This window comes from Nyctereutes procyonoides, unplaced genomic scaffold (genome assembly GCF_905146905.1).
Source record: "Nyctereutes procyonoides isolate TBG_1078 unplaced genomic scaffold, NYPRO_anot_genome, whole genome shotgun sequence".
Taxonomy (NCBI): Eukaryota; Metazoa; Chordata; class Mammalia; order Carnivora; family Canidae; genus Nyctereutes; species Nyctereutes procyonoides.
This window is the reverse complement of record NW_026575142.1, coordinates 46,966,199-46,979,227: the sequence shown is the minus strand read 5'-3', so window position 1 is coordinate 46,979,227 and position 13,029 is coordinate 46,966,199. Positions and strand designations below refer to the sequence as shown.

Genomic DNA, 13,029 nt, shown 5'->3' with positions numbered 1-13,029 from the left:
GGGACAGAAGGCTATTTCTTCAACCTGATAAACGTATCTACAAAATGCCATAATTAGCATCCTATTTAATGAAGAAAGACTGAATGCTGTCCCCTAAATTAAGTTCAAGAATAAAGCAAAGATGTCACTTCTTGCCACTTTTATTCAACATTGTACTGAAGGTTCTAGCCGGGGTAATCAGGCAACAAAAAAGAAAAGGTATTCAGATTGGAAAATAGGTAAGCCATTTGTAGATGACATGACCTTGTATATAGAAAATCCTAAGGAATTCACTAAAACACTACCAAAACTAAAAAATGAGTTCAGCAAGACTGCAGAATAAAAAGATCAACATAAAAAAAAGGAGGCAGAGTTAAAGCCAGAAAAAAATTGTGTGAACCAAGAATGAGCAAATACAAAGTTCATTTTCTTATAAATAGTAAAGACAAATACAACACCTGAGATGTAGGAATTCTGCTAAGTAATAATAATAAAAGCTAATAATTGTACAGCTATCATTATATTGCCAGCACTGCTAACTATTCTAACTCATTTAATCCTCTCACCAACTTCATGAGGTAGGTACTATTATTATGTAAATTTTAGAGAAATAGAAACAAAGGAAGAGTTAGGTTAAATAACTCAGTCATAGAGTTAGCAAATGGTGAAATCAGAAATAAAAGATAAAATATTTTATCTTTGCTATATGATATTAAAGATTGCCCACTATCTACAGTAGATGCTGTATTATCAAGATGGATATGGAGATATGCCACTTACCTAACAAGTTAATAAAAAACTTTTAGGTCAGGAAGAATAATAAGGTCCACAAAATTATGATATAAAATATATCAGTAATCAAACAGATATACTCCAAAGATGATTAGCATAGACACAGACTAGCAGTCATGGAGGGCTCTACAATTTAGATGATACAGATGAATAAAAGAAATTAACTTTGATTTTTAAAAATATATATAAAATCAAGAAGTTTTCACTTTGTGATAGAGTGGGCACTGCACACCATAAGAGCACTTTCTTTGATATGGAAATGAAAGGACATAGAATATGACATAAAGTAGATTTCGTTGGTATAAAATAGATAAAGAAATAGAGGCAATAAACATACTATGAAATACTTTGAGGCATAAAAGTAAAAAGAGAACTTAGATGAATTAGAAATTTAAAGAAGTTATCACTTAAAGCTTCTTAAAGAGAAAGCAAGTAGAGATATGCATAAACAGTGTGAGGTTCCAGAAAAACAATATTCTAACATGAAGGAAAGAGGAAGAGGAGAAAATTGGGATAGAAAAGGTCAAAGGAAAGAAGAAGATGGGAAAAAAGTGTGTTCAAAGAAGCAGTAAAAACAGGTTGTGTTTTTAGGTCTTAAATATGTGATACATAAAGAAATGTGACACGAATAATAAGTAGCATAAATTACTAAAGCTTCTTAAATGCTAAAAATAAATGGATTAGCTTCTGGTTAAAAATGGTAGGTTGAACAAATACAATTACCTCTGTTCCTCTTGAAACTTTACTAAAATAAGAGTACAGGAATAAAAGAAGAACAAAAATAATGGTAGATGAGACAATATGAGAAGGGAGATATAAAAAGTTTGGAAGATGGAAAGGAAATGAATGAGAGGTAAGTGACTTAACAAAACTTAGAACAGGAAACCTAAGCAATGGGGGGAACCCTTTCCCCAAAACTCGCAGGAAGTAGATGTACTACCGAATGTGAAAGTATGGGATGAGGCTGAAAATGGAGGTACCAGGAACAGTTTGAAACCTGAAATCTCCTCGTAACTTGCAAACAAACCTGAGACTGCTCTTCATCTATAGGGGACTGAGCCAGGGAGAATCTGAACCCCATAGAAAGCTGAAAACAGGTGTGAGACAGCTGAAAACAGGAGTGCGACATGCTAAAAACAGGGAGTCTACTGGATGGCTCTGTTAACAATCACAAGCAGCCGGAAGACTAACTGCAGTAATTATTTTTGGGGAAACTGAGAAAAGACCAATACTGACACTAGGGAATATATCAAAAAACAGCTGGGCTGCTAGGCTTTTCTAGGGAAAACTTTTAAACTTGTAAAGAAAACTAAAGATTAGCATTCATTTGAGGATCATCCCTGAAAAGAAAGAGTCTAAAACAAATTACAGTCAGTTCTGCTATAACACTGTCTTGAAAACATGAATCTATAATAATGTGACTGATCTATTAGGAGACAATTTGAGCATAATGTGGACTTTACATTTGGTTATGCACAACTTTGTCTGTGAGAAACACCAGCAAACTGCATACAACGAACATGTGAAATGTAGACATCTCACAGCCACCTTAGGTCGCCTGGGTGTTTTAAGCCATACCCATCTACTTCTATTTTCAGATAACCTTCCTTTCAATACTTCACAATGACACACAAGTTGTAACATGTCTCTGATGGTAACTTCCACAATTAACCTTCTGGTCCTTTCAAGACAAAATGCTACATATAGTATTTATGTATTTTTTAAAAAAGATTTTTATTTACTTATTTATTTATGATAGACATAGAAACAGAGAGAGAGGGGCAGAGACACAGGCGGAAGGAGAAGCAGGCTCCATGCAGGAAGCCCGACGCGGGACTCAATCCTGGGACTCCAGGATCATGCCCTGGGCCAAAGGCAGGCGCTAAACTGCTAAGCCACTCAGGGATCCCTGTATTTATGTTTTTAAAGATTTATTTATTTAGAGAGAGTGCATGCGCTCATATGAGAGAGTGCAAGTGTGCGTGTGTGAACGGGGCAGGTAGGTCAGAGAGAGAGGGAGAGAATCCTCAAGCTGACTTACCACCAGCGTGGAGCCCAACTCTGAACCTGATCCCTGGACCCTGAGATCATGACTGAAGGCAAAATCAAGAGTTGGGTGCCCCACTGATGAGCCACTCGTGCCCCAGTATTTATGTATTTCTTAACAATTTATTTAAAATGTGTTACTGACAAAATTTTTGTTGTCCTCCTAATCCCGTTAGTCTTGTGTTTTTTACTAAGTAATTTTAGACAGCAGAGTAATTTTTAGGAATGCTTTGTGATATTGCACCAGAACTAACTATTGAAAAGGAAACTAGGAGCAAACAGAAAATGCAGGGAGCAGAAGACTTTAAATAACGATCATTAATATCCTTAGAGAGTTAAAAGGATAAATTATATTCAAGAAAGAAGACTATTCAGATATACTGGAATATTAGAAATTAAAAATAACAGAAATAAAAGAAACCAAAAGATAGATGGAAAGATAAAGTTGACAAAGTCTCCCAGAATTATAAAAACAAACAAGTAAATGAAACTTTAAAGAATCAAGATAAAGGAATCCCTGGGTGGCGCAGTGGTTTGGCGCCTGCCTTTGGCCCAGGGCGTGATTCTGGAGACCCTGGATCGAATCCCACGTCGGGCTCCCGGTGCATGGAGCCTGCTTCTCCCTCTGCCTATGTCTCTGCCTCTTTCTCTCTCTCTGTGTGACTATCATAAAATAAATAAAAAAAAAATTAAAAAAGAATCAAGATAAATGGTCTGATATCCAAATATAAATTTAAAAGAAAGACAGGTTATTAAAGAAGTAATAAAAGAAAAATTCCTAGACTTGAAGTACATTAATTTCTAGACTGAAAGGGCTGAGAGAGCTCACTATCCAATGAAACAAACAAACAAAGACTCACACCATGGTATATCATCATGAAATTTCAGAATTATCACATAAAGAGAAGATCCTAAATACTTCCAGAAATAAGATAGTTGACCACACACAAAGAACTGGGAATCAGAATGGGACCAATTTCTCAATAGCAACATTGGAAGCTGGAAAAAAATTGAAGAAATGCTTTTAAAATTTGGAGGAAAAATAATTTCCAAACTGGGATGCATTCTACAGCTAAATTATTAATCAAATACAAAAAAAGGAATAAAGAAAAAAGGGGGAATAAAGATATTTTTAGATATGCAAAGTCTCCAATTATTTTCATCTCACACATCCTTTTCCAGGAAATTATTAGAAGACATGTCCAATCAAAATGAGAGAATAAGCCACTGGTGAGCTGGCGCAGGGATCCAGGAGATCCAAAACAGGAGAGAGGTAAAGAAATTTCTAGGGTGATGGTAAAGGGAGGTCATTGGGTGACAGCTGAGAAGCAGGCCCAGATATAAGTCCATACTAAGCAGAAAGATAAAAGTCTCCAAAAAAGCTGTCACCAAAAAAAGAAAGAGATAAAGAAAAAGGAAATCCTAGATTACCTGAATATGTAGAGATGTGTTTCATATATTCATCAGAAACTTATTTGTGGTATACAGAAATTAAGCAAATGAAAAAACAGAGCAATTAACTCTAGAGAAAATACATCAAAAAAATGTAATTATAGTATCGTACAGCACACTTAAGGAACTAGAAATTAGTGAGCAATACTAACAGAGTCAAAATAATGTCAATAAATAAATATGTATTAAATCTCTAATTGTGATATAAAAATGCTAGGGGGCCAGTGAGGAGGCAAAGTGAGTATGTATCTGGTAAATACATAAAACAGTAGCATAAGATTATATCTTTAAATTCCATAATAAATGTCTAAAATTTAAAAATCAAGAAAGAATAATATATAGTGCTAAATAATGGAAGAAATGATTTCAGGTTTAAAAACAGGAAACAAGAGTTAGGTTAGGCATAGAGCAAAGTAGAGCTATTTTTTGGTAGAAGCCTCATAATAGTTTTCTTTGTACATAATGTTAGTCTTTGTACATGTATTGTTTCAACAATGAAAATAATATATTAGAAAAAACACAATAAAAGGATCTCTATTTTACCTGTCCAAGCTCTTCATTCAGATCAGAAGTATTGACTTGAGCTTTCTGGCCTGATTCTTCATGATACAGATCAAGATCCCAGCCAATAAAAAATGATCCAAGAAATTTCTGCATTTCAACTGTTACATATAATGAAATTGGAATGATGAAATTGTAGAGTACCAAAAAAGCAAGGAAGTCTGAAATGAATCTCAGAATCTAGGGAGAAAAATGATTGTTTGATAAGAGAAAACCTATTGAGAATTTTCTTATTATTACTGAAGAAAATTATCAAAAAGTTTCATGTCTAAACAGATCATCAGCTATATTCTGAAGAAGTCTCATGAGCTGAAGTTCATTTATTGAATTGTATTTTTAATACATTTCTTTTATTGTTCATTAGGATCTTGAACATAGTAAAAAGAAAAGGTTAAATTCAAACTAATTGTTACTTTTCAGAAGCTATCAAAAGCCTGATGTGACTGAAAACAACCTTTAGCAAAATTATAATTGTAATCCCTGGAGTATACTTACCATTCCACTTCCACCCTTCAAAATCACAGATAAATAAAAATTGACTGCAATTTAAAAAAATTATTTAAGAATTGCTAGACCAGAACTGCTGGAAATTAAAACTCTTACTAATAGGTTATGTAGTAATAGCCTACTTCAATAGCATGGCAGTATCACATTTTAACATGCATTCTGTGAAAGGTAAAATACCTAATCATGAATGATATGGAAAATATATTCTGTGATCTGCCTTGTGGTTTCTTGAGATGCACATCTGTCTTCCAATATTTGTATTTTAATCTAATGTGAAATCTGGAGAATATTTACTAATATTGCAGGTTAAATTTTCTTGGTAGTCCATATTTGTTCAGTTTAAAACTTTCTATGACATATTTTGTGTTATTACTTCATATTATCAATAGGCTGACAGTAAGACTCCTTGAATTATTTGGACAGAATTGAAAATCAACTCTTTCATTCACTTACAATGTACAGTAGGTAAATGAAATAAAAAACTGAATTTGTAGTATTGAAGGGAAATGCCATTATAGATGATTTAAAATTTTGTGATCTCTTGTAACTATTCAAGTCATGCCATAGGTAATACAATTGCTTACGCCCTAAAATGCAAAAAGCATTTTATAAACATGCTGGTCACTTTTCACTTACAGTGTCTTTTTGTTACTTTCAGTAATGGTGTTAGGAGATCAGAGTGGTCATTCCTATCAGAAGTCACTACCAAACCAGTAGCTGTGCCAAAGAATAAAGTTTCCTTTACAGCAGAGTCAAGAACACCATAAAATACCTTACTACTATTTCTTTGATGTTCTGTTTTTTGGTTATACCAAGGTTCATCCCATTTTTCTTCGGCTTCCCATGTATATTTCAAGATAGTACTGATGATGGCTTCCGAAATGAGGATTATTAGATAAATTATCAAAAATGTATTCATTGACCTGAAAGAGAAAAAAATAATATAAAACATATCAATTATGTGTTGCTATATTCATCTGCTTGGAAGTTTTATGCTGGTATTAAATAAGATATAAAAATATTTAAGACATCACAGTAGCTATTTAAAGGAAACAGTCTTCATATTTTAAGAAATGACCATTCAATAGAAACTATTTGCCAGCAATAAAATAACCAATACATAAGATTATATGCCTATTTGAATCAGTTGTATTACTGTTCAAAATGTTTACAGTAAATGACAGCTTTGGCCAGTTATTCTCACCATAAGTAATTATTCTAAGATTATTATTTTTTTTTTTACATTTTCAGGGTCTATATAATTTTAAGTGTAAATATAACTAACATTTGTGTAGGATTAAGATTTTATAAAACTTTGTCACATCCACTAACTTGTCTAATTTTTGTAAAACCTCTGTAAGGAGATCACATCCTTTTTAATGATGAAGATCAAAGCCCAAAAATCTTTCTATAAATTTACAAAAAATCACACAAGTCAAGAATTAACTTTGGAATCCCTGTTCTTTTCACCAGGCAAGCTCAGTATTAAAATACTTCACTAGGGGATCCCTGGGTGGCGCAGCGGTTTAGCGCCTGCCTTTGGCCCAGGGCACGATCCTGGAGGCCCGGGATCGAATCCCACATCGGGCTCCCGGTGCATGGAGCCTGCTTCTCCCTCTGCCTGTGTCTCTGCCTCTCTCTCTCTGTGGGACTATCATAAATAAATAAAAATAAAAAAAAAATAAAATACTTCACTAGGCAAGCTTAACATTACATCTCTGATTTTTTCATCAGCACTTTAGAATTTTCAGCATACAGATTCTGTATATATTTTGTTAGGTATACAACTAGTTATTTCCTTTTTTGAGAATGATTGCAAATGGTATTGTTTCTAATTTCAGTTTCTGTCATTGGTGTTTTTCTTTTTTTTAAAGATTTATTTTAGAGAACAAGAGTGAGTGGTGAGAGCAGGGAGAGGGAGAGAATACTCAAGTAGACTCCCTGCTGAGCACAGAGCCTGAAATAGGGCTTGATCCCAGAACTCTGAGATCTGAAGTCAAGAGTCAGATATCTGCTCAACTGAGCCACCCAGGTGCCCCTGGTGTTTCTTTTCTAATGTATTTGTTCTGACAGTTAATCTTCTGTGTCCGCTTGACTGAGCTAAGCAATGCCCAGATAGCTGGTAAAATATTATTTTTGGGTGTGTCTGTGAGGATGTTTCTGAAAGAGATTAGTATTTGATTCAATAGACTTAGCAGACTTAGTAGAGAGATAGGCCCTCACCAATGTAGGTGGGTATCACTACTGAGAACCTGAATGAAATAAAAAAGACAACGGATAGTTTTTCTCTCTTTTCTTGAGCTATCAGACAAAGCTCCAGTTTTTTTTAAACAGTGGCCAGCTACCCGGTTCTCAGGCCTTTGGATGCTGACTGCATTATACATTCAGCTTTCCAAGTTCACCTTGCAGATGGCAGACTGTGGGACTTCACAGCCTCCACAACCACGTGAGCCAACTCTTATAGTAAATCTCCTCCTATATATACCCAATATATATTCTATTGGTCTGTTTCTCTGGAGGACCCTAACTAATACAAGTGCTATAAATTTCCTTTTCAGCACTGCTTTAGCTTCATCCTATAAAATTTGATGCTGTACCCCAATGTTTATAGCAGCAATGTCCACAACAGCCAAACTGTGGAAGGAGCCTCGGTGTCCATCGAAAGATGAAAGGATAAAGAAGATGTGGTCTATGTATACAATGGAATATTATTCAGCCATTAGAAATGACAAATACCCACCATTTGCTTCGACATGGATGGAACTGGAGGGTATTATGCTGAGTGAAATAAGTCAATCAGAGAAGGACAAACATTATATGGTCTCATTCATTTGGGGAATATAAAAAATAGTGAAAGGGAATAAAGGGGAAAGGAGACAATGAGTGAAAATATCAGTGAGGGGGACAAAACATGAGAGACACCTAACTCTGGGAAATGAACAAGGGGTAGTGGAGAAGGAGGTGGGCAGGGCGTTGGGGTGACTGGGTGATGGGCACTGAGGGGGGCACTTGGCGGGATGAGCACTGGGTGTTATACTATATGCTGGCAAATTGAACTCCAATAAAAAAAAAAGAAAAAAATCTGATGCATGTATTTTTTTAAAAGATGTTATTTATTTGAGAGTAAGCACACGCACGCATGTGTGAGAGTATAAGCAGGAGGAGGAGGAGTAGAGGGAGAGGTAGAAGCAGGCTCTACACTGAGCAGTGAGCCTGATGCAGGGCTCCATCTCAGGACTCTGGAATCATGACCTGAGCCGAAGGTAGAGACTTAACCAACTGAGTCTCCCAGGTGCCCCTGATACTGTATTTTCATTAAGTTCTAGATATTTTAAAAAATGTTCTTTGATATTTCCTCTTTGATCCGTTGATTATTTAGAATTAAGAGTTCCAGTTGCTCCACGTCCTTGCCAATACTTGCAACTTTTAGACTTTTTAATTTTTGCCATTCCACTAAGTGTATGTATGTATCTCTTTGTAGTTTTAATTTGTAACTCTCTCAAGACTAATGATGTTGTATACTTTTTTGTATGTTTGCCATTTGTATATTTTCTTTGTGAAAATTTCTCTGCTCCGGTCTTATATCCATTTTTTCCCCATTGCATTGTTTTTCTTTTTATTACAGACATATGAGCTTTTCAACATATCATTATATATTCTGGGTACAAGTTGTCAGATACATTTTATGGATATAGTCTCTCAGTCTGTGGCTTTCTTATTCATTTTGTTAACTGTGTAGTGCAAGAAGTTTTTAATTTTGAGGAAGTACAGTTAACCAGTTTTTTCTTTTGTGGTTATTACCTTTGTGTCCCAAGAAATATTTACCTATCCCCAGGTTGTGAAGATATCTTCATAAGTTTTCTTCTAAAAGTTTTCTAGTTTTAGCCTTTACAGTTAGGTATGTGACCCATCTTCAAAAACTGTTTGGTATATGATATGAGGTAGGAATTAAGGTTTATTATTTTTTCCCCACATGGATATTCAATTGTTGCATCATTTATTGAAAAGACTATTAATTTTCTTTGAATTTACTTAACGCTCAATTGACAATATATAAATGGGTCTATTTCTCAACTCTATTTTATTCCACTGAGACCTGTCACTTTATATATTAAAGTCTTAAAGTCAGATAATATAAATTCTCCAGCTTTCTTAAGCAACTGTTCTCTTTAAGCATTCTATATGTGCATTTTGGCTACAATATTTCAGTATGCATTTTTATTTATTTGAGAGGGAGAGAGAGAGTACAAGCAGGAGGGGCAGGGGATGAGGGAGAGAAAATACCAAGGAGAATATGGGCCAAGTGCAGAGCCCGAGGCAGGACTCAATCCCATGACCCTGAGACCATGACTCAAGCTGAAATCAAGAGTCAGGTGTCTAAACCGACTGAGCCACCCAGGCCCTTCCAATATGCATTTTGGAATCATCTTGTCAATTACTACAAAAAAGCTTGCTGGGATTTTAATCATTATTGAAAGAACTACACATCAACTGAGAGCTTAACAGTACTGACCCTGCCAACCTCTTAATGTGATTTCTCCATTAAATAAGCAACTCTCACCATGTTTTGTAGATTTGGCCTTGCTAAAACTCACTTATTAGCCCTAATAGTTTATTGCTGAATGTGTACAACTGCCACGTGAAAAATCATATGTCCTCTGGTAAGCATCATTTTACTTCTTACTTTCTAGTATTTATGTATTTCTTTGTGGTACTGAAAAAAGCTTCTAGGATAACATTTAAAAGAAGTGGTGAAAATGCATATTTTGGACATGAGTCTTTTACAAAATATGTGCTTTGTAAATATTTTTCCTAGTCTGTGGCTTGTCTTTTCATTTTTTTTTTTTTTTAGCAGTGTCCTTTGAAATAAAGAAGTTTATTTTTTAAGTTACACATAGTGCTGTATTAGCTTCAGGTGTGAAGTTTTTAATTTTTAAAAAAGATTTTACTTATTTGACAGAAAGGGAACACAAGCAGGGGTAGCAGCTGAGGGATAGGGAGAAGCAGGCTCCCTACTGGGCAGGGAGCCTGATGTAGGGCTCAATTCCAGGACCCTAAGATCAAGACCCAAGCCGAAAGCACACGCTTAACCAACTGAGCCACCCAGGTGCCCTGTAAAGTTTTTAATTTTGATGAAGTTTCATTTATCAAGTTTTGGTTTTGTTTTTGATTCCTTTTTTGTATGTTTCACATCTAAGAAACTGTTCTTTAACAGGTCACAAATATTTTCTCCCTTGTTTTATAGGTTAAGTTCTTATGTTTAGGTTTTACATTTGAGTTAGTTTTTTAAGATTTATTTATTTATTTATTTGTGATTAAGAGAGAGAAAGAGAGAGCAGTGACAGAGGGAGAAAGAGTCTCAAGTGGGCTCTGCACTCAGCACACAGGGCTTGATCTCACAATCCTGAAATCACTACCTGAGCTAAAACCAAAAGTGGGACATTTAACCCACTGTGACACCCAGGTGCCCTGAGTTAATTTTTGCATATGGTGGGAGATATGGGTTAAAGCTTGGGTTCTGGACATATGGATGTCTAATTGTTTCAACACACAGTGCTGGAAGATGATCCTTTTGTGCAGATTTATTATTTTTTTATAATAAATCTCTTTGATGGATAATGGGGCTATCTAGACTTTGTTTCATCCTGTGTCAATTTTTGTTAATTGTATTTTCAAAGAATTTATCCATTTCACCTAAGTTGGAAAATGTAGTTATATAAAGTTGTTCATAAAATTTCTTTATCTGGGGACAAAAGTGACCACAGAAGGTAAGATCTGTACTGATATCGTCTTTCATCCCTGATGTTGGTAATTTTGTAGCTTTCTCTTTCCTACCACTTCTTTTTCCCCTTAATTCCTTAATCCAGCTAGAGATTTGTCAATTTTGTTAATATTTACAAAGAACCAAGCTTTGCTTTTGTTAATTTTGTCTATTATTTGTTTTCTGTTCTATTGGTTTTAGCTCACATCTTTAATATTTATTCCTTTCTTCTTTGGGTCTAATTGCTACTTTCTCTAGGTTCCTAAGGTAGGAACTTAGATGATTGATTATAAGCTTTTCTTCTTTTCTTATATAAACATTTATAGCTAGAAATTTCTCTTCAATTTAGGCTTTCCTTGAGTCCACAAACTTTGATTTGTTGGATTTAACTGCCACTCTGTTTTTTCTCAATTCTATTATTATTTTTTAAATTTATTTTTAAATATTTTTATTCTGCCCCTTTTGCTTTCTCTTCTTCTGGACTCAATTAGACTTATGTTAGATAGCTTAATATTGTCTCACATGGCTCTGAAACTGTTCATTTTTCTTCTATCATTTTTCTTCCTATTCTTCCAACTAAATAATTTCTATTACTTTTTTAAATTCACCAATAATTTCTTCTGCTTTCCTCCATATAGTGTTGGGCCTATCTAATGGGACTTACATTTCAGTAATTATATTTTCAACTCAAGAATATCCACCAAATTCTTTTTTATAGTTCCATTCCCCACCCACCCCGGCCAAGTTTTTATTGAAATTCTAGTTAGTTAACATACAGTGCAACACTAGCTTCAGGTGTAGAATTTAGTGACTCATTACCCACCTATAACACCCAGTGCTCACCACAAGTGCCCTGCTAATCTTTATCACCTATTTAACCTACCCCTTACCTCCCTCCCCTCTGGTAACCATTAGTTTGTTTTCTATAGATTTAAAGTCTGTTTCTTGGTTTGCCTCTCCCTGTCGCCACCGTGTTCATTTGTTTTGCTTCTTAAATTCCACATTAGAGGGGCAGCCCAGATGGCTCAGCAGTTTAGCGCTGCCTTCAGCTCGGGGCCTGATCCTGGAGACCCGGGATCGAGTCCCACGTCGGGCTCCCTGCGTGGAGCCTGCTTCTTCCTCTGCCTGTGTCTCTGCCTCTCTCTCTCATGAATAAATAAATAAAATCTTAAAAAAAAAAAATCCCACATGAGTGAAATCATATGGTATTTGTCTTTCTCTTATTTCACTTAGTATCATACTCTCTAGCTCCATCCACATTGTTGCAAATGGCAAGATTTCATTCTTTTTTATGGCTGAGTAATATTCCATTGTGTATATATACCACTTCTTTATTTACTCATCAGTCGATGGACACCTGGGCTCTTCCCATAATTTGGCTTACTGTTGATAATGCTGCTATTAAACACTGGAGTGTATGTATCCCTTCAAACTGCCTTTTTTTTTATCCTTTGGGTAAATACCTAATAGTGTAATTACTGGATCATAGGACAGTTCTATTTTTAACTTTTTGAGGAACCTCCATACTGTTTTCTATAGTTTCCATTTTTTTGCTGATATTTTACATGTGTATTTACATCTTCCTTTAGACCCCTGAAAATACTTAAAATATCTACTCTAAAGATCTTGCCTGCTAACTGCAAGATACGGAACATTATGGAGACAGTTTCTAATGAATACTTTTTCTCTTAAATACATGCTACATTTTCTTTACATGTCTACTTACTTTTTATTACATTATTGGATTTTATAAATAATTGGTTACTTTTTCTCTTAAATACATGCTACATTTTCTTTACATGTCTACTTTTTATTACATTATTGGATTTTATAAATAATTGGTTGTATAGACTCTGTACTCTTTTATGTTCCTCAGAGAGTACAGATTTTCATTCTAGCAGGAATATAACTTGGCTAGGCTCAAATATCAA

General features: G+C 34.9%; 1 protein-coding gene across 2 annotated transcripts in view; it reads right to left on the bottom strand.

Moving 5' to 3' along the window:
• The window catches only part of ATP11B (ATPase phospholipid transporting 11B (putative)), a 119,108-nt gene that overhangs the window by 54,378 nt on the left and 51,701 nt on the right, over positions 1-13,029 (bottom strand). For both annotated transcript variants that reach the window (XM_055307881.1, XM_055307882.1), the window contains 2 exons: positions 6,110-6,260; positions 4,813-5,010 (listed from right to left, as the gene is read on the bottom strand). In XM_055307881.1, coding sequence (XP_055163856.1) covers positions 4,813-5,010; positions 6,110-6,260 — 349 coding nt within the window. The remainder of the gene's footprint in view (positions 1-4,812; positions 5,011-6,109; positions 6,261-13,029) is intronic.